The following is a 21500-nucleotide window of genomic DNA, read 5'->3' on the forward strand; positions in this document are numbered from 1 at the left end:
AAATTTTAGTAAGTAGCTGTCAACCAGACTGACTGTGGCGTTATTTCCAATAGATAAAATACCCAGTCTTTACGTGGCACACCTGAAACTAATATAATGCCACATTCCTGTTATACCTCCATATAATTGTTTAGTATCTGTTGTTTTGTCTCCACATGTTTTTTTTTTTCCAGTTTTCTTTTTATAATTTATTTTTAGATTCATAGTATTGTAATTAGAGAAGATTCTTGACATGATTTTGATTTTTAAAAATTGTACTGAGACTCTTTTTTGTGACCTGGCATGTGGTCTATACTGGAAAAATGGTCCATTACTTGAAAATAATGGATATTCTTCTGATTCTGGCTGTAATGTTCCGTGTCTGTATAGTGTATCTATTCTAGTGAGTCATTTAAGACCATTGTTTCCTTATTGATTTTCTGTTTAAATAATTTACCCATTGATATAAAGGGGGTGTTAAAATTCCCTGCTATTATTGTCAACTCTACCTTTATGTTACAAATATTTGCTGTATGTATTTAAGTGCTCTTAATGTTTAATGCATAGATATTTACTAATATTATGTCCTTTTGTTAGATTGATCCATTTATCATTATGGAAAGCCCTTCTTTGTTCCTTGCTATAGTCTTTGTTTGAAAGTCTATTTTGCCTGACATAATTATCACTACTGCAGCTTTCTTTTCATTTCCATTTGCATAAAATACCTTTTCTATCCCTTCACTTTTTGTCTGCATGTGTCTTTTGAACTGAATGGGTCTCTCATAGGCATATGACAGGTCTTGTATTTGAATTCATGCAAGTCACCCTGTCTTTTGATTTGAATATCGAATCCATTTACAATTAAAGTAATTATTGACAGGTATAGACTTATTGCCATTTTATTAATTGTTTTTTGGTTGCTTTTATACTTCTTTGCTCTTTCTTTTTAAAAAATTCTCACTCAAGAATATTTTTTCATTCATTTTCAGAGAGAGTGAAAGAGAGAAGGAAAGACAGAGAAATATTTTTTATATAGTATTTTTATTATTATTGGTTAAAGTATTACAAATAGTAGTACACATGTCTCCTTTGTTCTGCCATTGACCTTCCACCAACTCCCCCCACCCTCAGGCACTTGCCCTTACTCCCCCACCCCCAGAGCCTTGTGTCCATTGGTTATGCTTATATACATGCTAACAAGTTCTTCAGTTGATCTCTTACCCAACCCCAACACTCCCCAGCCTTCCTGTTGTAATTTGACAGTCTGTTCGATGCTTTACTGCTTCTGTATCTATATTTTTGTTCATGAGGTTATAATGTTCTTTATTTTCCATAAATGAGTGAGATCATGAAATATTGCTGTGAGATCTTCATTCCCCAGGTCAACCCTATCCACTGAGCCAAACCAGCTATGGCTCTTGATCATATGGTTCTTGTACATTGATGACTTTCTTAGTGTATTGCTTGGGTTCTTTTTCTACATTTTTCACTGTATGTATTATAGATTTTTGGTTTTGGTTGCCATAAGATTCATACATAGCAAGCTATGTTTATAGCAATGATTTTTAAGTTGGTTGTTGCTTTAGTTCAAATGCATTCTAAAATTACATTGTATACTCATCCCCATGTTAATGTTTTTGAAATCATATTTTACCTCTTCTTTTGTGTGTGTATCCCTCAATGTATTACAGTGGTTTAGCTACTTTTGTTGTGATAATCTTCATTCTAGCTTTATAATTGGTTCATCTACTACACTTACAAATTTGCCTTTATCAGTGAACGTTTTTTCTTTCTAATATTTTCTTATTTTTAGTTTTGGTATTTTCCATTTAAAGAAGTTCCCTTGACTTTTCTTTAATGCTTGTTGAGTGTTGATGAAATCTTTCAACATTACTTTGTCTGGGGAACTGTTTATGACTACTTTAAAACTGAAGGTTGTAAGTTTCTACCTTTCATCACTGAATATTTTGTGCCATTCCCTTCTGGCCTGAAAAGTATCTGCTGTAAAATCAGCTGATAGTCTTATTAAGGATCCCTTGTACATAAATAGTTGGTTTTCCTCTTGCTGCCTTTAAGATTTTAAATATGGTGTATCTTGATATGGGCATATTTGGGATCATATTGTTTAGAACTCTCTGTGCTTTCTGGATTTGAACATCTGTTTTCCTCACCAGGTTGGGGAAGTTTTCTCTTTTCAGTCATTATCTCTTTAAATAGGCTTTACATCCCTTTTTTTCTCTTCTCCTTCTGGGACCCCTATGATTCAAATGTTGGCACACTTGAAGTTGCCCCATAGTCACTTAAACTATCCTCACTTTCGAAAACATTATTTTTTTCTTTTTGCTGTTGTGATTGACTTTCACAACCTTGTCTTTTAGCTTGCTGACTCATTCTCCTGCCTCAACTAACCTACTGTTGATTCCCTCCAGAGTATTTTTGTTTTCTTTTTTTTTTTCTTCTTTTTTTTTTTTGACAGATTAACAATTTTATTCAGTTATAGGGCAAAAGCAACAGGATGCAGGAAGGGAGGGGGCAGTTTTTGATGATGATTTTATCCCAGCCACCTGGCTGCCCCCACTTAAGATCTGTGGCTGGACTTCTGTTTCTAAGACCCCTGTGTATGGAACGTCCTGAAGGCCACTTGGCACTGCACACCGAGTGAGGGGCTTCCCACCAGGACCAGGTCCTCGTGAAGACGCAGTGCCAGCCCAAGCAGTACTGAAGGCCAGGAGCCACAGATGCCTGGTGTGTGCTCGGCCTGCTGGGACCCTCACTTTGCAGGGGTAGCTACCTGGCCCAGAAGCTCCAGGGGCATCAGAAATGGGTTCAGGGGGCAAACTCCAACTGCTTGCCAGGCAGATCTCGGTTTGCTGGGCCTGGCATTCTCAGGGGCCTGGGGGTTGGCCTGACTGGACTCCTCTTGCCCCCTAGAGCCAGTCCCACAAACCTCAGCTTCTGGTCCCATGTTCCCACTGCCCGGGTCAGACTGGGGGGCCATCAGGTGTAGGTATGTATCCATCATATGCTCAACCAGGGCTGCACAGGGCAGGTGAGACAGCTCCTCAGGAAGTAACATGAGCAGGTCAAGGACCACGGCTGACTCTGGTGGTGGATGGCGAGGAGAAGGGTAAGAGGAGGTCAGGACTTGTTGCCTGAACCCCACCACCAGAGCCCCCTCCCCCGTTCTCACCGGCTGGGGAAAGCTCAGGGCCTTGGGAGCTGTGGGAGACTGATGACAGGTACTTGTAGATCTTTTCAAAGTCCACTTCGAGGTCTCCCTCAGCAGAGGGGCCAACAGGTGCTTCAGGGGTGGGGCCACCAGCCTCAGGGCTCGGGTTCTCTTGTCTGCTGGGGGTGTTAAGGGGCAGCAGTTTTCCACGAGCCTGCGTAGGGTTTGGACGGCTTGGAGTACAGGAGGCTGACGGGCTCCACAGCCATGATGGTGAGCGCCTGTGAGAAAGCCACGGTCAGAGCTTCCTCCAGGGGGCCTGTTATCTTCTTAGCCAGGTCCATCCACACCTCCATGGGAGCTGGGGGCGGATGCCTTTGACCCTAGGCCACCTGGATGCACCTTCTGAATGGCTTCCTGGGCCACAGGGTTCTTGAGCTACTGGAGGAAATCCCGAATCTCAGCCTCGCTCCGGCCCGGCAGCTCCCCGGCCAGCTCGGCGGCGTCCGGCTCCGGCTGGCCCCGCCGCGCCTGCAGTAGCCGGAGCAGCTGCCGCTTCTCGAGGGCGCTCCAGCCGGCGGCGGCGGCCACCTCGCCCAGATAGCGCGCCGGGGCCGCTCGGCGCCGCGGGGGAGGCTTCATGCCAGCAAAGGCGGAGTTGGCGGGCCGGGCCGCGCCCCTGGGGGCGGGGCTACGGCCATATTTTTGTTTTCATTTAAATCAGTGTTTCCCAAACTTCTCTCATGATGAGAATCACCTGGTGGAGTTGTTAAAACACAGATTCCTGAATCCCAACTAAGAAGTGCTAAACTAGAATTTTTGAGAACATATAGGTAAAATTGCATACCTAACTTAGTGCTCTGTATATAACATCTGTCTTAGAGCACTAGTTAAGTATACAATTTTACCTATATGTTCCCAAAAATTCTAGTTTTTAGCACTTCTTAGTTGGGATTCAGGAATCTGTGTTTTAACAACTCCACCAGGTGATTCTCATCATGAGAGAAGTTTGGGAAACACTGATTTAAATGATCATATTCCTCAGTTCTGATTGGTTGTTTTAAATATTTTTCTATTTATTTAAGTTTTCATAGAGTTCATCTATTCCAATCCAGAGTTCATTGAGCATACTTACAACCAGTGTTTACTTTTAAGTCTTTATCTGGTAAATAGCTTATTTCAGTTTCATTTAGTTCTTTTTATTTTATTTTTTCCGTTTCTTTATTTGGAATAGATTTATCTGTCTTCTCCATGCGGCTGTCTCTTTGTGTTTGATTCTATGAGTTAAGTGAAGTAGCCACCTCTCCCAGTCTAGAAGGAGAGAGACTTGTTCAGGATCTTCTTCTCTGTGCACGCCAGGTGTCTTTAGCTGGCTATCTGGAGCCGGAATGGGAGTGGACCAAGCAGAACCCTGAGGATAAGGAGCCCCGAGATAGAGCTGCCTTGGGAGTGGACCATGTGGAGCTCTGAGGCTAATGGTCCTTGAGCTACTGTGGGATTGGCTATGGGAATCCTGGGGACAAGCCACAGAGCTGGTTGGTCTAGGGCCTGAGCTGTTTCCCATCATGTACTTCTTGTCAGTTTGTTTCTATTGCTGTAGTTTGTTGTTTGTTTGTTTTATGTGTTGCCTTTTAAACTTTTGATTTAACTTATTACATAACATATTTAATGTTCCTCAAATTAAAACCATTTAATAAGATACATATTCAGAAAAGTACAGAATCCTTCAACCTATTCCCTTGTTTTGCCCTGTAGACAACCATTGAAAAATCTGTCCCGTTTCTATAGACAGATGGCTGGTAGGTAGGAAAATAAACAGGTGGATGAAATGAACAGGTTTATCTCTATGTGCTTTCTCCTCCTCTGTCTTATTAAACAAAACGCTGCATAGAACTCTGCTGCTCCTTGCTCACACGCACTGGGAGGCCCCCCACAGGAGCTCTCCTGCTCCCTCCAGTGCAGAGGCTTGCATACTGGTGGCCCAGCAGGGAGCCACCCGCCCCCCCTGGTGAACAGCAGCGGCCCTGGTTGGTGCTCAGAGAGGGACACACGGGATTTCCTGTGACAGACAGGGAGTTTGCCAACACGCTGGAGGCCTCAGAAGCACACCTTTCCCACTAGAGGTGCAGCTCTGTCCTGGTGGCCTCGGGGATCGACTCCTGGGGAAGGTGCACCTCAGGGCAGAGTCAGCACAGCACGCGTTTATCTGAGGCACAGAGACTGAGGTGTGGAGGCCATCAATAGACTAACACTGTAAAAGGGGGCTTCAGGAGGTACCGAATTAGTAACTTCATTTAAAAAATCTGAGAAATGTAAAGGATTATAGAAACTGTGAAGACATCAGATCCTTATAAGTGGCCTGTTTTTATTTTCCTTCTTTCTTTCTTTCTTTCTTTCTTTCTTTCTTTCTTTCTTTCTTTCTTTTTAAAATAACTTTCTGCCTTTCAGAGAGGAAGGAAGTGGGAGAGAGAGAGAGATAGAAACCTCAATGATGAGAGAGAATAATTGATGGGCTGCCTTTTAAATGCCCCTCACAGATGATTGAGCCCGAGACCCAGGCCTAAACTGGAATTGAATGGTGACGCCTACTTCATAGGTCCACACTCAACTCTGACCACAGCGGCTGGGCTGGCTTGCATTTCTTACACTTGCTGTCCCCTCTCCGTATCCCTGGGGAAAGGAAACTGTGCACTTGTTTTTGAGGAGCACTGACATGGGAGACCACCGTGTTCGGTCCATTGCAGGCTCCCTCCTGGCTCAGGAACCAGCCCGATTACAGGATGGAACACTCATGAAAAGCAGGAAAGGATGAAGAAAACCTCGTCTTCCTACTTCCTGTCCTTGAAGCCTGTGAATGGACGATTTCACTCTGTATTTACAATAATTGAGGAAAATTTTATTAAGAAATGTTGGCAGAGCTGAGCTAAGGTGCACAGCAGACTGCGAGGGTTGAACACAGAGGGACGGGGAGGATGGAGCTGAGGTTCTGCAGCCAACACTGGACCTCCAGGTCCAGGGCTGGGAGGAACCAGCAGGGAGGGGCAACTGCGGGGTCAGGAGCCAGGACCAGCCAGAGCCCAGGTGGCTCGCGTGGAGTGAGAGCCCAGCAGGAAACCTCTATAGGCTGCCTATGGCTTGACAACAGGGTCTTTCTTGCACTGTCTGTCACCATGGCCACCTCAGCTCAGGAGCCCTGCAGATAGATGACAGTGCAGTTCCCAGGCCCAGCCAGCAGGGGCGCTGCCCTCCCAGGCCTCCTGCTGTGGCTTGCAAGTGAGAAGCTCTGAGGCCACAGGAGGCAGAGCTGCTCTAGAGCTGCCTCTCATCTGCAGGAGGAGGGGCTGTCCTGTGGGCGAGGCCAGAGCCACCCCAGGCTCCCCCTCTCTGTCCCCTGGCTCCTCCCCTGCACCTTCTGGTTTAGGGAAAGCCAATGGGTCCCTAAGAGAGGATTAAAGAGCCTTACCTGTGGGCTGAAGTCCAGAGTGTCCTGGGAGGAGAAGGAAGATGCTGCTTAAACATAGGAAGGTAAGTGTGACCCAGACACAGGGTCCCCGCCCAGGCCACCTGAGCTTCTCTAGCAGCACCCCCACCCGCTGACACCAGAGCAGAGCCCAAAGCAGGGGCCCCGAAGCCGTCACATCCAGAGTTCTCAGTGACCGCAGGGCCTGCTCCTCCATGTGCCCCAGAATCTGCACCCAAAGCCCCTTGGTGTGAACCCACCTCTAGCCCACAGCCCTGGCTCCTCATGTCTCCACCCTGAGAACTGGGGGCTAGTGAGTCTGCGTTTCCAGGACACGGGAGACCCACAGGGAGAGAGAGGCCTCTAGGGCGCTGCCACCTCAGAGCTCACCCAGCAAAGCCCTGTCCCCCACCCTCTGGGGCCTCCCTGCCAGCGGCTCCTTACCTTTCCGTGCCCTGAAGGAGATGAGCAGCCCCGCCCCGAGGAAGAGCAGCCCCAGCACGAAGCCCCCGGCCCCACTCAGCACCTTGCTCCTTGCGGATCCGGACTGGGCCCCTGGGAGGAGAGGCTGGTTTCAGAAGGTTTTGCCCAAAGCACCTTCTCTACTGGAGACCCTGGGGTGGAGGGCTGGGGGTGGTGCTTAGGGGGCTGCCCTAGAGGAAGCAGAAGAATAGCCATTTCCGGAAAGAGACTGAGGTCACACTGAGCATGTAAAGGCCCAGCACTGGCCTCAGGTGCCCTCACTCCCGACCCAAGGCCTCTGCTTCGGCCTCTGAGGGCTGTGGGGTCCAGGCGCGGTGACCCTCGGGACTTGGCCCGGGTGACAGACCCGCAGATGCAGAGCAGACGGGGCTCTCCTGGGCAGGAGGGTGCCCACACTGTGGAGGACACGCCTCCTCCCGATAACAGTGGGCAGCTCAGCGCAGGCCTAAGCACCGCCCAGCCCACAGGGGCCGGTGCCAGGGCCAAGGGGCACCATGGTGGGAGAGGGTGGGAATGGAAAACAGGACAGGAATGGACTCCCAGGGCTATGGGTGTCCACAGTAATGGCAGGGCTACCCTGTGGCCTGTGCTGAGGGAGAGACCCCAGGAAAGGAAAACGGGGTGTGGGGAGAGGGACCCTGGCCTCAGGGACAAGCAAAGGCCCCTGTGGGGGATGTAGGGGAGGTCAGAAGGCGTCTCACTCCATTCCACGCTGATGGGGCTGGTGCTGCTGGGGTGCCGCACTTGGCAGGTGTAGACCTCCCCGCTCCGGGCCACTGTTTCCAGCATCACCAGCATCTGGAAGGTCCAGTCCCCGTTCCGGATCAGGCCCGTGGACACCACCCCGGCCTGCTCTTCCCGGCCGTCCCGCAGCCAGCGGACCTCAATGTGGCCCGGGTAGAAGCCGTTCACGGAGCAGACCAGGAGGAGGTGGTGCTGCAGGCGCTGGGTCTTTGCAGGGGACACGGTCACTGTGGGCGCAGCTGGGACAGAGGAGGCGGAGGGAGACGTGAGCAGACAGGCAGGCCCTGGGTGTCCCCTTAGGCCTGGTCTCTGGTCCCAGCTCCAGGCCCAGGCAGCCCCCCCGCAAACCGCCCTGTGGCCCCGCAGGAGGCAGTGCCAAGGGCCTTGAGTCTCCTCCTCCAGCCCGGGCCCTGGATGGGAGAGACGCTGGAAAACAAATCAGTTTCACTAAAAAGAGATGTTGACAGGAAGCCAGGAAGGCTGGTCAACATCCTTAATTTCTCTAACCTTTAGTTGAGATATTGTTAGCTGAAGCAGAATCTACCTTGTTTGTCCCGTGTAAGTGTTTGTTATTTCCTGCCTAAGGGCTACATGTAAATTTCTGTTTATGTTGCCTAAGATGTGTTCCCCAAAGCCTCAATAAAAGGGATGGCAGGGCCAGAGCAGGAGTAGTTCTCCCACTAGAGTTGGACTACCGCCTGGTCCCCGTATCGCCAAGTTGAATTTCTTTAAGTCTCCTTTCATTTGTGTGCGGCCCTTCTCCAGAAGCTGAACCCTGAATGGGAACTCTTTCTACGCGGGCCGTGAAAGAGAGTCCTACATCTGGCGCCTTCAACGCGGGACTTCCGGAGGAGAAGGTATTTTTCGCCTTCCTTTCGAAGGTATTATGATATTTAAATCATATATAGATATTTGTTTGATGTTTTTTTCCATGTTAAAATTTCAAGGCCTTAACGGAGATGATTCTTGGAAAGCTCTATGGGCCTGGAGTAATACAAAATACAATAAAAGCGAAGGAAGGAAGAAAATTACACCGGAAAAAGGTGTGGAAAATTCACCAGAAAAGGTGTGGAAGATTCAGTGGAAAAAAGGTGCGGGAAATTCACCGCACTCAAAGCCCACGGCCAGCGGCAGAGTCGCAAACTGTAAGTAGGGTGGGAACGTCTTTGTCAGTCAGGCTAATGGGGAAGAATTAGGTTATAAATATAAAGTAAACTTTATTATAGAATTTTGGTTTGTATGCTTAAAGAATGTGGTTTCTTGTTAAAATCTTAGTTTGCATTTGGAATTTAAAATCTGTGATAAGAAATGAGACTCCACAGCTTAAACTCCCTCTGGTGCGGAGAAATTCAAAGGTGGCAGGAGAGGGCAAGGCTATCTGCTCTCCTGCAATGAGATTACTTAAAGTTTTCTTTAAAAATTATAAAAGAATTCGCAGGGAAATGCTGATCTTGGCCAAAGTGGGTGCTAGTTATTACTTCAGAAAGCAAAAAAGAAAGAAAAAATGTAATACCTGTCTTTATCTTTTAAGCATGAAAACATGTGTGGCCGGAATTGTGGCTGAAACTTCCCTCAGAGCAAGGAGGATTTGGGAGATCCAATCAGGAAGCCCACTCTCCAGTGTGCTGAGGAATGTGGTAATTCACATTTGAATGGGTATAAACTTCCTCCAAACTCCTGTGGCAACATTTTTTTTTGGAAGTTGGCTTAATTATATAAATAAAAAGTAAAGTTTAAATTTGCCTCATAAAAAATCTAGGGGACAGAATGGAAGCTCTTAATTGACTATGTCTTGTATTTTTCTTAGAAATATATATCGTTAAAATGTATTTTCTTTAATGATTAGGAATTCAAAACAAGTTGCTTATTATTGGTTTAATTAAAAAAGAGGATTGATTCTCTGATCTCAACCAAATATTTTGTACGCAAAAACTAGCCTAAATCTAATTGATATCTTAAAATAATAATAGATAATAATAACAGGTATTATAGGAGGCCAATGCCTTAGCCATTAATAATAACAGGTATTATGATATTTAAATCATATATAGATATTTGTTTGATGGTTTTTTCCATGTTAAAATTTCAAGGCCTTAACGGAGATGATTCTTGGAAAGCTCTATGGGCCTGGAGTAATACAAGAAATTTATTCTCTCTTCTTATAGGAAAACTTGTTAAAACAGATCTAATATACTTGAAATTGCATTGAAAGTCTTATCAAATAAAAATTAATAAGTATATTTTATATTTTATTATATTTTATATATATTATATTTTATTTTAATATATATTAAGAATATATAATATTTTAATATATATTAAGTATATATTAAATGTTATGGAATTACATAATATTATATTTTAATATATATTAAGTATATATTAAATGTTATGAAAGTTTTTGCCTGTAAGAAAGGCAAAAACAATATATTTCTTAAATATAGCCAAAATTTTCAATAGCAGTAGAATTTCAAGAAAGACAAAAAGGCTTCACGCAGCCTGCATTTTGGAATTGGCTGTAGGTAGGACACTGTTTATGCTTTTGGATCAGACCAATAAAGTATCAAACCTATAAGTTTTACTGAATAAGCTTCTTTGCCTTTTTTTTTTTTAATTTAACATACCTACTTAAGTTACTTTATAAATTAGCTTTTACAATATAATCAATGTCATATAAATTAAGTTACATGAGAAGCCAATACTTAATAAATAATTGAATCCTAACTTTATGTGGCCGCCTGCATTTTTAATTAAGCTAGAGGCAGAGCAACATTTGTGGCTTGTGAATTCAGAAGTAAATTTGCTTTATTTTTAATATGAAGATACCGTATTTTCCGGCGTATAAGACGACCCCCTAATTTTACAGTTAAAACATAGGTTTAGGCCTATATTCGCTGTATAAGACTACCCCCCATTTCCGAGGCAACACCAGTTCTTTTTTTAATAGACCGCCTCTCTGACTCTGGCCAATCTGAGCAGGCTTTTTACTAGAACACAGTGCAGCTTCGGTACAGAACATGTACACTGTGTTCTAGTAAAAAGCCTGCTCAGATTGGCCAGAGTCAGAGAGGCGGTCTATTAAAAAAAGAACTGGTGTTGCCTCGGAAGTGGGGGGTAGTCTTATACAGCGAATATAGGCCTAAACCTATGTTTTAACTGTAAAATTAGGGGGTCGTCTTATACGCCGGAAAATATGGTACTTACTTTAATTACTTAATTAAATTAGATTATTAAATTATAATCAAGGTTTTCAGCTAAATGAAAAGCCAATAATTTTAAAAATAATTCTAATAAAGACCAGAAACAGCTAGTGATTGCTTTATCAAATAAAAATTAATATATGTTACTTATATATATATATATTTTAAATTTTATGAAGATTTTGACCTCTTAAGAAGGGCAAAACAAAGTAACTAAATATTTCTTCCAGTTTGAAATTGAATTATCATGGATTAAAGCAAAGAATATCCTTACATGATATTATTCTACAATGTCATTATAATTTTTGATATTTTATAACAGCATATTGTACATTTATCCCACACAGACTTATAAACTAATTCTTTGAATGTTTGGCAGCAATTTTAAAAAGCATATGAAGGATTTAATCCCTTCCACTGTGTGGAAGGCCGCTTGAGAAGGCACTTGGGCATTCTACAATATATTGGCCCTTCTTGCTCTTTTGCCAAAGAGGGACCAACTTCTCACATTCTGATTACTCACAGCTGTTGCCTGAGTTTTCAAATTATGCTGAGGTTGAAGCCTCATGGTGGCTGGTACCATGGATCTGTCCCTTTCCCAATGGCACAAGCTGGATCCTCTTTGGAGAAGAAACCTGGGTTCCCCAAGATATGTGATCAATGCCAGGGCCCCACCAGCAGGCGAGGGGATCCCAAGGCAAGTGCTGGGCATGGAGGCCATAGGGGCATAAGCTACCAAGGAGACAGAACTAAACCTCACATCACCCTGCTTGGCCCCGGAGGATGGCTGGTTAGCCAATGGAAGGTAAGATTCCTCAGGGAAGGAACAACCTAAGACAGGCACAGTCGCAGAGGGGCCATCAGGAGAGAACTTGGGGGTCAACAGAGGTGGGGCAAAGATCCTCACCCCCCCCCCCCCCCCCCGCACCATTGCAAGGGCTTAAACCTTCGCCCCTTTTGAGGGAGGTCTCCTGCCCCATGGCTGCTTCATGCTTCCCATGCCCAGCTCAGATCGGGACCCAGGCAACAGAGACTTGGCCGACAACAGTTGCCCTATATCTAAATCTAGTCTAATACCAACAATGTTTTAGAGCCTTCTCAAGGATGCAAATAATCCTTTGCATTAAGATTTACCGGGTAATCTAGAAATTATTGTTAGAATATTAAGTTTTACAGTTTTCAGATTAACTTAAATTGGCTAATTGAAATAAATAAATATTCAAGAAAATTTCATTATACAAAAAGTTGTTTCTAAAGTATTAACTAATGAAATACCAATAGCAATATTAACTAAAATTGCTATTGGTATTTCATTTCATGGTAAAATCACTTATATTTTTGTGCAAAAAAAAAAATTTACTTCATTATAAAATTTTTCCAAAAGCCTCCTAATAATTAAATCAAAAAAAAGGGGGGGGGGATAGTGGAAAAAAATTATGTAAGGAAACATATTCAGAACAAAAATTTTTTTCTTTAAAAACTAAGTTTTATTTGTAAATGCTAACAGCAGGACGAAAAATACATATTATGTCAGAATAAGCCAACGAAAATCATTTGGGCAAAAAAATTAAAAGGATCTCAAGTAAAATTTATAGAAAGGATCCCATGATTAACTTTCGGTTGAGAATATGTTTGTATATTTTCAGGGAACAACTCCAAGACCATGTGGATTCCTGCAACAGAGAATTGACAGGAATACTCCAGCCATAAAGACAGGAGGACAAACAGAGCAGAGATGGAAGATGCTGACGACGCCTTGCCATACTGGCAGTCAGCAGATGTGCGTCGCTGCAGGTTGTCCAGGACCAAACCAGAGGTCAGACCTGCATTGCCACCATTTGTCCACCATCCAGATATCATTGCTGACATGGACTCAGAACTGGTGGACATTAAAATTTGGACTCAAGCCGAGACCGGTTTGGCTCAATGGATAGAGCGTGGGCTTGGGGACTGAAGGGTCCCGGGTTCGATTCCGGTCAAGGGCATGTACCTTGGTTGCGGGCATATCCCCAGTAGGTGGTGTGCAAGAGGCAGCTGATCAATGACTCTCTCTCATCGATATTTCTAACTCTCTATCTCTCTCCCATCCTCTCTGTACAAAATCAATGAAATATTTTTTAAAAAAATAAAAATAAAAAAAAAAACTAAAATTTGGACTCAAAAAAATTTTGGACATTGAATCTGGGATTCAAAAACTGTTGGCCCAGAAAGAAACGTACTGCAGACTGATTTCATTTGACTCTCAGCATAGCCATTGTTGCTTGTTTCACTTTTTGTTTATTTCTATTCTGCATATGCAAATTTTTTAAGGAAAGAAAATGGGGGAGATGCTGGAAAACAAATCAGTTTCACTAAAAAAGAGATGTTGACACGAAGCCAGGAAGGCTGGTGGTCAACAACCTTAATTGCTCTAATCTTTAGTTGAGATATTATTAGCTGAAGCAGAATCTACCTTGTGTGTCCCATGAAAGTTTCTGTTATTTCCTGCCTGAGGGCTACATGTAAATTTCTGTTCATGTTGCCTAAGATGTTTTCCCCAAAGCCTCAATAAAAGGGATGGCAGGGCCAGAGCAGGAGTAGTTCTCCCACTAGAGTTGGACTACCGCCTGGCCCCAGAATCAGCAAGTTGAATTTCTTCAAGTTTCTTCATTTGGGTGCGGCCCTTCTCCAGAAGCTGAACCCTGAATGGGAACTCTTTCTACGCAGGCCATGAAAGAGAGTCCTATAACAGGTGCTGAGGAAATCTGGGGGAGTTTTCACTTGAAACAGCTCCTCATTGCTGATGGAAGTGTTCACAGATGTGTGCAAGGCACAGAGTGTGTGCATCAAAGTGAGGTTCTGGAGCAGCGCTGCCTGGGGCACATCCGGGCTCTGCCTCTTCCCGGTGATCCTGGGAGATCCTCTCTGCTCAGCTCCTCACCCGCAAGGGGGTGATCATACTAACTCACCGCTTAGGGACACATGAGGACCAATGGGCCTAACATTATATACAACGGCGGCCGGCACGCAGCCCTCACTCTGTGTCCCTGTTTATTACATGTGGAGAGAGAATGTGAGGAGAGCAGAGGGAGAAGCTGGGCCCCGGCTTGGGGAGGGTGGGACTCAGGGTGTGGAGTCCTGGGAATGCGGTCACCCCTGGAACACAGAGATGGTCCCCCTGGAGCAGGAAGAGGGGGATTCTCCAGCCCTGGGCTAAGTCTTGAGGGAGGAGGAGCAGGGCAGCCCCCATTGTACCACTTATAGTGTTGCTCACTGAGCCACCCGCTCCTTCTCACAGAAGCCGGTCTGTTATTGGGATTCCTGACCTTTTATAATTGTCTGTTTTCAGTCTGACATTGGAGCTCAGGGCAGGGGTGGAACTCATTGACATGTGTGCCTCCTGCCAGAGACCAGGCTCAATAAATACAATGAGGGGAGAGAAGAGAAGGTGGTGGAGAAGTTGGAGGAGAGGGAGGATATATCTGGGGAAAACATTTTTATTTTACCCTAAAAGAATAGGTTTAAGATTGATGGAAAATCATTGCTAGCAGCCTGGGCCTGTGTGGCTCAATGGTGGGGTGTGACCCTATGAACCAGGAGATCATGGTTGGAATTCCAGTCAGGGTACATGCTCAATTGCAGGCTGGATCCCCAGTGTGGGGTGTCTGCAGGAGGCAGTCAGTCAGCAATTCTCTCTCATCATTGATGTTACTATCTCTCTCTCCCTCTTCCTTCCTCTCTAAAATCAATAAAAATATGTATATTTTTAAAAATGTTTATATTCCTAACATAGAAAACAAACAAAACCAGAAACCAGGAGCAGGAGAAATGCTGAATCCATGTCAGCAAAGTCTCCCTCTGGCTGCCTAGAGAACCCGGAAAATCTCTGAGAAAAGGCCCGGACCCAGGGCTGACGGACAATAGGCCATTCCTAGAGCAGGAACAGCCATTAGCCAACACTCACGGGGAAAATGTTCCAGAACTGAGAAATCAAAGAAGGATGAATGAAAAGTAATAATCAAAATTTCAACTGTGTATTTGGCAATATTGAGAAAGACCTAACAAATAGAATTCAAAGTAAATTGTCTCAACTCGAAAACGTTAACATGTCATTACTTCAGTACTGCCAGCGCGTGTGGATGTCACCTCAGTGTGTGAAGTCATAGGACTACAGTGTGGAGCCTGGTCCCATCACCCCTGTGTCCACACAGGTGCACGAAGGGGAACAGACACTCAGACTAAAGGAGCTCAGAAAGGCCAGGGGGCCCCGGAGGCCCCGCCCTCACACCCAGCCTGACCCTCCCCCAGGGAGAGGCTTGTGCACCCAGCACCCCTATTCCAGGGCTCAGGGTGAGGGGCGGAGGGAGATTTGACCAAGACAGACCTATTCCCCTCTCTCACCTCCCATGGCCGCCCCCAGGCCCATCAGGTGCTCCTCACAGCCCTGGGTGCGCACCCCCCTCCCGCACCCGCCAACTCCCCCTCCGCCCCAGCTCACTTTTGCGATGCACCAGGAATCTCTCAGAAATCCTGTAGCTTTCTCTGCAGAACCAGTCCACCGCGGTCCGCAACCGCTCCATGTAGTCCTTCTGGCTGGTCATGTACTCAACGATGGGCCGCCCCAGTTCTGTCAACGCGATGAGCTCCCCCAGGTCGCTGTCGAAGCGCATGAACTCCTGCCCATTGTAGATGCCTCTGTACAGGAGCTGCACCCGCTCAGTCCCGTTGGAGAAATAACACTCGAACTTAGGCTGCAACAGGAAATGTGCTGCGGGGACAGGAAGGACCTTCACGCCGGTGAGAGAAGATGGCGCCGCCACCCAGTGCGGGGCGTCCAGGCGGAGGGCACACAGGACCGGGCACCCCACTGCCAGCACCCGCCCCCTCCTCTGGGGCTGGAGGGAGGCCACAGGCAGGGAGCCCCCTGGGACCTCAGCCACTGGGACCCACTGGGCTTCCCGCGGGGCTCCGGGCTCCGGGTGGGCGAGGACTGTGCCATCACCGCCTCCTCCTAGACGCCCCCCCTCCACCCGCCGGATCCCCACACCCGCCTCCTCCTGTCACCCCCTGGGCAGGGGACCCCGTGCCAGAACCAGCTGGAAATAAAAAAAAAAACAAAAAAACCCCGATACCCTGTTCCAGGCAGAAAACCTGGCATCGCCCTCCGCCCTGAGCTTAGAATTCACCAAAGTGCGGGCACAGCCAACCCCAGGCGGGTCACACAGGAGGGAGATGTCAGGGAAGGGGGTCTGGAGCAGGGACAGCAGGATCCCAGTTCCCTCAGGGCGGGGCCAGTGGCCTGAGGGACAGGATGTGGCCTGAAGGGTGTGTGTGTGTGTGTGTGTGTGTGTGTGTGTGTGTGTGTGTGATGGGGGGGGGGCACATTTCTGGGGAAGGCACTGCCATTTGCAAAGCCTGAGGGAACCCATGGCCTCCTGGGAACCAGAGACCGGGCTCTGAGCCCAGACAGTGAGCGGAGGGGACAGAGCCTGGAGGAGTCGGGGTGCTGGGAGCCTGGGGGTGAGTGAGGGGGCCTTCTGCTCCCTGTAGCGGAGAGTACTGACGAGATCAGGGGTTACACCCCAATCCCAATAGGGTGCCCTCTCTTTCCTGCAAGTCCAATCAGGAGGCACAGAGACCCAGAGCACAGCCCTGGAAAGAGCCTGGGGATGGATGGGAGCTCTGACCCCCTCGCTGGTGGGGGAGTCCCTGCAGGAACGGGAGGCTCCTCCTGAGAACAGGGCTCACCGCGATGGGGACTCGTAAGGACAGACGTGGATGTGGATAAAGAAAATAAAAATACACGATTCCCAGTTACATTTGGATTTCAGATAAATAATTGCTGTTTCCCTGAAATTTAGCTTAAATCAGGCATCCTGTATTTCTTTTGGCAACACAAGCCCATGGTCTACTCTACAGACAGGCAGTAACAGAACTCATTGCGTTTGGACTAACATTGAAAAGGCAAATAAGAAGGAAGGTTTTAACTTCAAGTGACTGAATGGATTTAACAAGGAAGCGGTGAATTTGTGTAACTGTCTAGTTTTTTCTTAAAAAACCATGAAGAGCTGCACCGGAAGGTGCGTGTATATGAAGGTGAGTCTAGAATATTCAGAAATAGTCCCTGTTCAGCCGTGTTCCCCACTCAGCACTGTTCTGTGTGGGTGGGGTGGGTGCTCTGTACACAGTGGGCTGCAGACAGCATCCCACCTGTTGTCAGAGAAACCCCCGTGTGACACCAAACACGGCTTTAAATGTGGCAGATGTCCCGGGGGGGGGGTGGGGGGGGGAAGGAAGAGAAGGGTTGATTTACTGACTGAGAAATCTGGAGTGAAAAACAGAATCAAAAACAAACAAACAAACAAAACACACACACACACACACACACACACACACTGTTTGGTTAGGCAGCACTTGGGAATTACATAGGAAGTTCTACAAATAAATCTGTTGAAAATCTATATGAAATGTATATATGTTAAAAATCTGGTTCCAGTGCACAGTAATTTTTTTATCAAAATAAATGTATTCAGAACCAAGATACCTGTTTCTTTGCCTTGCTACCCAATCACCAAGTCATCATTTATCCTCCACATCGTCTTCTTTCTTACTTTCCCGGCCACTGGCCCACGGCTTCTCTGCAGCAGCATCTACAGCCACAGCCACTTGATTCCCATTCAAAGTCCCAACTAATTCACGTTCTAACTGCCTCCTGCTCCCAGTAACACCAGGAGGCATCAGGTTGCCAGCCTTGGCCAATGTGGACTCTCATGTCTACAGGCAGGTCCCTCAGGAGGGGAGCAGCTAAGATGACACCCTCAGAGACAGGTTACAGAAAGGAGCAGGTCCCAGCTTTAGATGGAGACCTTCATGTAGAAATGATGGCAGAGGGGAGGGCACTCTGGTCAGAGCGGATCTGTCTTACTTTTCACAAATTCTCTAGCACCTTCCTGACAAGTGAGAAGGTTGAAAAGAAACATGTGTGAGTTGTTCTCTGTAGCCGGTGTGGTTGGCACTATCAGGCCATGCTCAGGGGCACAACTGAACGGCCACCAGATAAAGCAAATAAAAATACACGATTCCCAGTTAAATTTGGATTTCAGATAAATAATTGCTGTTTCCCTGAAATTTAGTTTAAATCGGGCATCCTGTATTTCCTTTGGTGACACAAGCCCACCTGCTGGCCAAAACTGAGGCAGAGGAGTGGACTGAAACTTCTCTGTGTTTCTCACATGCTCACAACACAGTGTGAGCCCATATGGAAGTTTTCAAGTTGTAAATGCAAAATGGATGTAAGTTCCTCCTGCTATTGGAACCAGCAGCCCTTGCCCCTTCTGCCCCAGCCCTGAGGCACACACTGGCACATGGGAGCATCAGCAATCTCAGCAGCCAGTCAGACCCAGCCAAGCCACTGCTCACAGTGGGGGTAGAAGCCCAGCTCTGGAATGAGGATCTACATTAGAGCATTAGCTCTTCCACTGGGTCAGATGGTAACACCAGGGGCCTTGTTCTTTATCTCCAAAATAGGTTTAATGGTAATGCAGTCCTCACAGGATATTGTAAATGTGGAATTACATAGTGATTCTTCCTACTGCTGAACATATAAGTACTCAATAAATAGCTTGCTATTTTTAATTATACAATCCCTAGGAATTCAATGTTCTATCCCTTAACTTCCTAGATAAAATACTATCTTCATCACCATTTGGCAGTTGTCTGTTATTAAATTTATCATGAAATATCATTTTGAACACAAGGACAGAAACATTGGTCTCTGTATATAACAGGATATACATGCCCCTAATATGAAAGCACTATGCTGACAGAGAAGAGAGAACGTTCTAGATTCTGAGGCCTAAACTATGTGACCTGGTTCTACAACTAACCTTGTGACTCTAGGTCAGCAGCTTAAACTCTCTGAATCAGAGTCCATGGTCATTACATCTGTAATTGCTGCAGGGAAGACAGAAGGGTTATGAGAGTCACACACTCACAGGGAGGACCGGTGCATATAACTGCCCATGTGACGGTGCTCCACGCCGGAGGGACCAGGTTTGTCTGGTCCATGACTCCATGCTCATCACCTGGCGGTGGCTGTCTGCTCTGGGTCACTGATGACAGTGGCTGTGGATCTGGTGGCTTTCATAACCAGTCACCTCTGCCTTCAAGGTCACCCAGTGGCTCCTTGCTGATGACTGAGCAGCTCTGGTTCTCGCATCCCCCAGCTTCACTCCAGTCTCCATTGTCCTTATGCTTTAGGTCCACTGACCCCCTGAGCCCAGCGCACAGTCCCCCTGAGGTCTCAGCTCAGATTCAATGTAATCACCCCTCACGTCTTCAGATCCTGTCCTGTCTTCAAAGAGTCCAATCAGGTCCCGTCTCATACACTCCACTGAATGTGCATGTCACACCCACCAAACCCAGTGCTCACTGCTCTGCATGTCCTCACTTCCTGCCTCCTGCAGTTCTCCCCACACCTGGCCACTCCCTCCTTCTGGAAAAATCTACTCCCCTCACTGCCCTGCATCACCTTCTCTTGGATTTCCTCACACACGGCACCCCTTCTTGGTTCCCTTTGCTCTCATTGGCCCTTGGTCTTCTGGGCTGGACCCTTCGCAGCTTCTTGTCTGCTTCTCTCTCTCTCTCTCTCTCTCTCTCTCTCTCTCTCTCTCTCTCTCTCTCTCTCTCACACACACACACATACACACACACACACACATCTTCTTCCTCTTCTACTTCCCTGGAGTTTAACACAGCACACGTGTCAATGACAACACAAACACCCCCTGCCCTGGCCGGCTATGACCTCCAGGCTCCTGTGTTCAACTGACCTCTTGTCAGCTCCACACAAATGTCAAGAAATCATTCCCAGCTTACACAGAACCTTTGTTCCTCACCACCCCCTTCAAACTGCTTCTTACACAGCCCTTCCCATCTCAGTACACAGCTCCACCAAGTTTATTCTAATTATTGAAGATAAAATCCTAGGGATTGTGACTCCTCCCCCATTTCAGACATAAAACATCTTGGAAACATCTCCCCCAGTTCTGCTCACTTCCCCTTTCCCGCTGCCTCTGCCACACACACTCACTGAAGCCCAAGCACTACACCTGGGTGCTCCTCCATGTTCCTCTATTCCCGCCTCCTCTTGTGAGCCCTGCAGTCCAACCCCCACCTGGAAGCTGGGATTATTGCTTTTAATAAACATACGTGGACTCTCCTTGTAACCCTCAGTAGTTCACATGTCTCTTCAGATAAAATTCAAACTTCTTACCCACCATCAGGGCCCAATATGATGTGTCTCCCGTCTTCTCCAGCCTCTCCCTATGTCAGTGTCACTCCCCAACTCGCTCCTGTGCTGCAGCCACGCTAGCCTTCTTCCTGCCCCTCTAACACGGCAAACACGTTCCCACACTGTGGCCTTTCCCCGTTCCTCTCCCTGGGACACTTGTCCCCAAGATCTTCACAGGGTGGCTTCTCTCATCATCCAGGTCTCAAAAGTCTCTGAATATCACTTCCTCAGGGAGAGCTTCCTAACTACTTGAACTGACAGCCTATAGCCCTGGGGTATTATTATCCGTTTTTTGTGTTTTTTTTTTTTCAGAGAAATTATTTCTCTGAATTTTTTCTGTCTTAAGGAGTTCAGGGAGAAAGGAAAGGAGATGGTGGGGGAGGCCCGCTGGTACATCTCACATAGTAGGAAGGGGCACCAACATCACAGATTCTGTGGAGGACCGAACACAGGATACTTAAAGAGAGACCCTCTAATTCCTTTTGGCTCCCGAAAAATGTCAGAGAAACTTTCCTTTGGGGATAACTCAATGCAATAAATGGAGCACTGGGTGGGAATTAGTCTGAGATCATTATTTCTCAATCCTCTCAAGACCCCGATGGAAGGGGACACAGAACTGGGAGGATTACTGGAAGTGAGGGGAGAAAAACGGTGGAGATACATGGAGGCCCTTGCACATCTCACAGTGGCCAGCACCAGCCCCTTTTGTGGTGGAAAGAATCGGGGTCCATGTGATAGGCAGGCAGCCTCGGAGGAAAATGCCACCGCTTTCTAAGGGCCATGGCCTGGACTCGGTTACAGAGCTCATTTCCTTTCTTCCTCACCCACAACAGCTCACCCCCAAGGAGCACTTACCTGGTGTGTCCCTGGCCTGAGCCAGGGGAGGGCTCAGTGCCATCAGCATCACCTTCAGAGCGGCCATCCAGGAGCCTCTGGGGAACCACAGGCACACCATGCTGGAGCTCAGAGAGGATAGGGCAGGGAGCAGGCAGGTCTCACTCAGGGAGGGATGTGAGCCTTCCCCACCCACATCCCTATAACACCAACCAAGGAACTCACTCCTTTTTATCTGGATTGGGTCATCTCAGTACTGAGAGCAAATCAACATCAGAGGTGAATAGCATCATCAGTTGCTGGTCAGAGACGCAGTAGGAAGATCCTCTTCTGAAATTTAAAATTTTCTACATTAAAAGC

General features: G+C 46.7%; 2 protein-coding genes and 1 pseudogene across 3 annotated transcripts in view; all 3 read right to left on the reverse strand.

Moving 5' to 3' along the window:
* Window positions 1-1220: 1220 nt before the first annotated feature.
* LOC311626181 (snRNA-activating protein complex subunit 2-like) lies at window positions 1221-3832 on the reverse strand (annotated as a pseudogene). The gene is made up of 2 exons (XR_014797059.1): window positions 3170-3832; window positions 1221-3081 (listed from the first exon to the last, which is right to left on the reverse strand). The product of XR_014797059.1 is annotated as an snRNA-activating protein complex subunit 2-like (transcript).
* Window positions 3833-6062: 2230 nt separating this feature from the next.
* LOC311626192 (DLA class II histocompatibility antigen, DR-1 beta chain-like) lies at window positions 6063-21338 on the reverse strand. The gene is made up of 6 exons (XM_084891247.1): window positions 21162-21338; window positions 15513-15782; window positions 7793-8074; window positions 7053-7163; window positions 6612-6635; window positions 6063-6341 (listed from the first exon to the last, which is right to left on the reverse strand). Exons 1-6 carry the CDS (start codon window positions 21259-21261, stop codon window positions 6328-6330), a joined length of 801 nt encoding a protein of 266 aa, XP_084747373.1. The 5' UTR covers window positions 21262-21338; the 3' UTR covers window positions 6063-6327.
* Window positions 6107-21500, reverse strand: part of LOC311626179 (DLA class II histocompatibility antigen, DR-1 beta chain-like) — a 137259-nt gene continuing 121865 nt past the window's right edge. Inside the window, exon 7 of the mRNA XM_084891220.1 lies at window positions 6107-6146. The gene's annotated coding sequence lies outside the window, so the exon portion shown is untranslated. The remainder of the gene's footprint in view (window positions 6147-21500) is intronic.

Source organism: Pipistrellus hanaki (genome assembly GCF_964339955.1).
Source record: "Pipistrellus hanaki genome assembly, chromosome: 7".
NCBI classification, from domain to species: domain Eukaryota; kingdom Metazoa; phylum Chordata; class Mammalia; order Chiroptera; family Vespertilionidae; genus Pipistrellus; species Pipistrellus hanaki.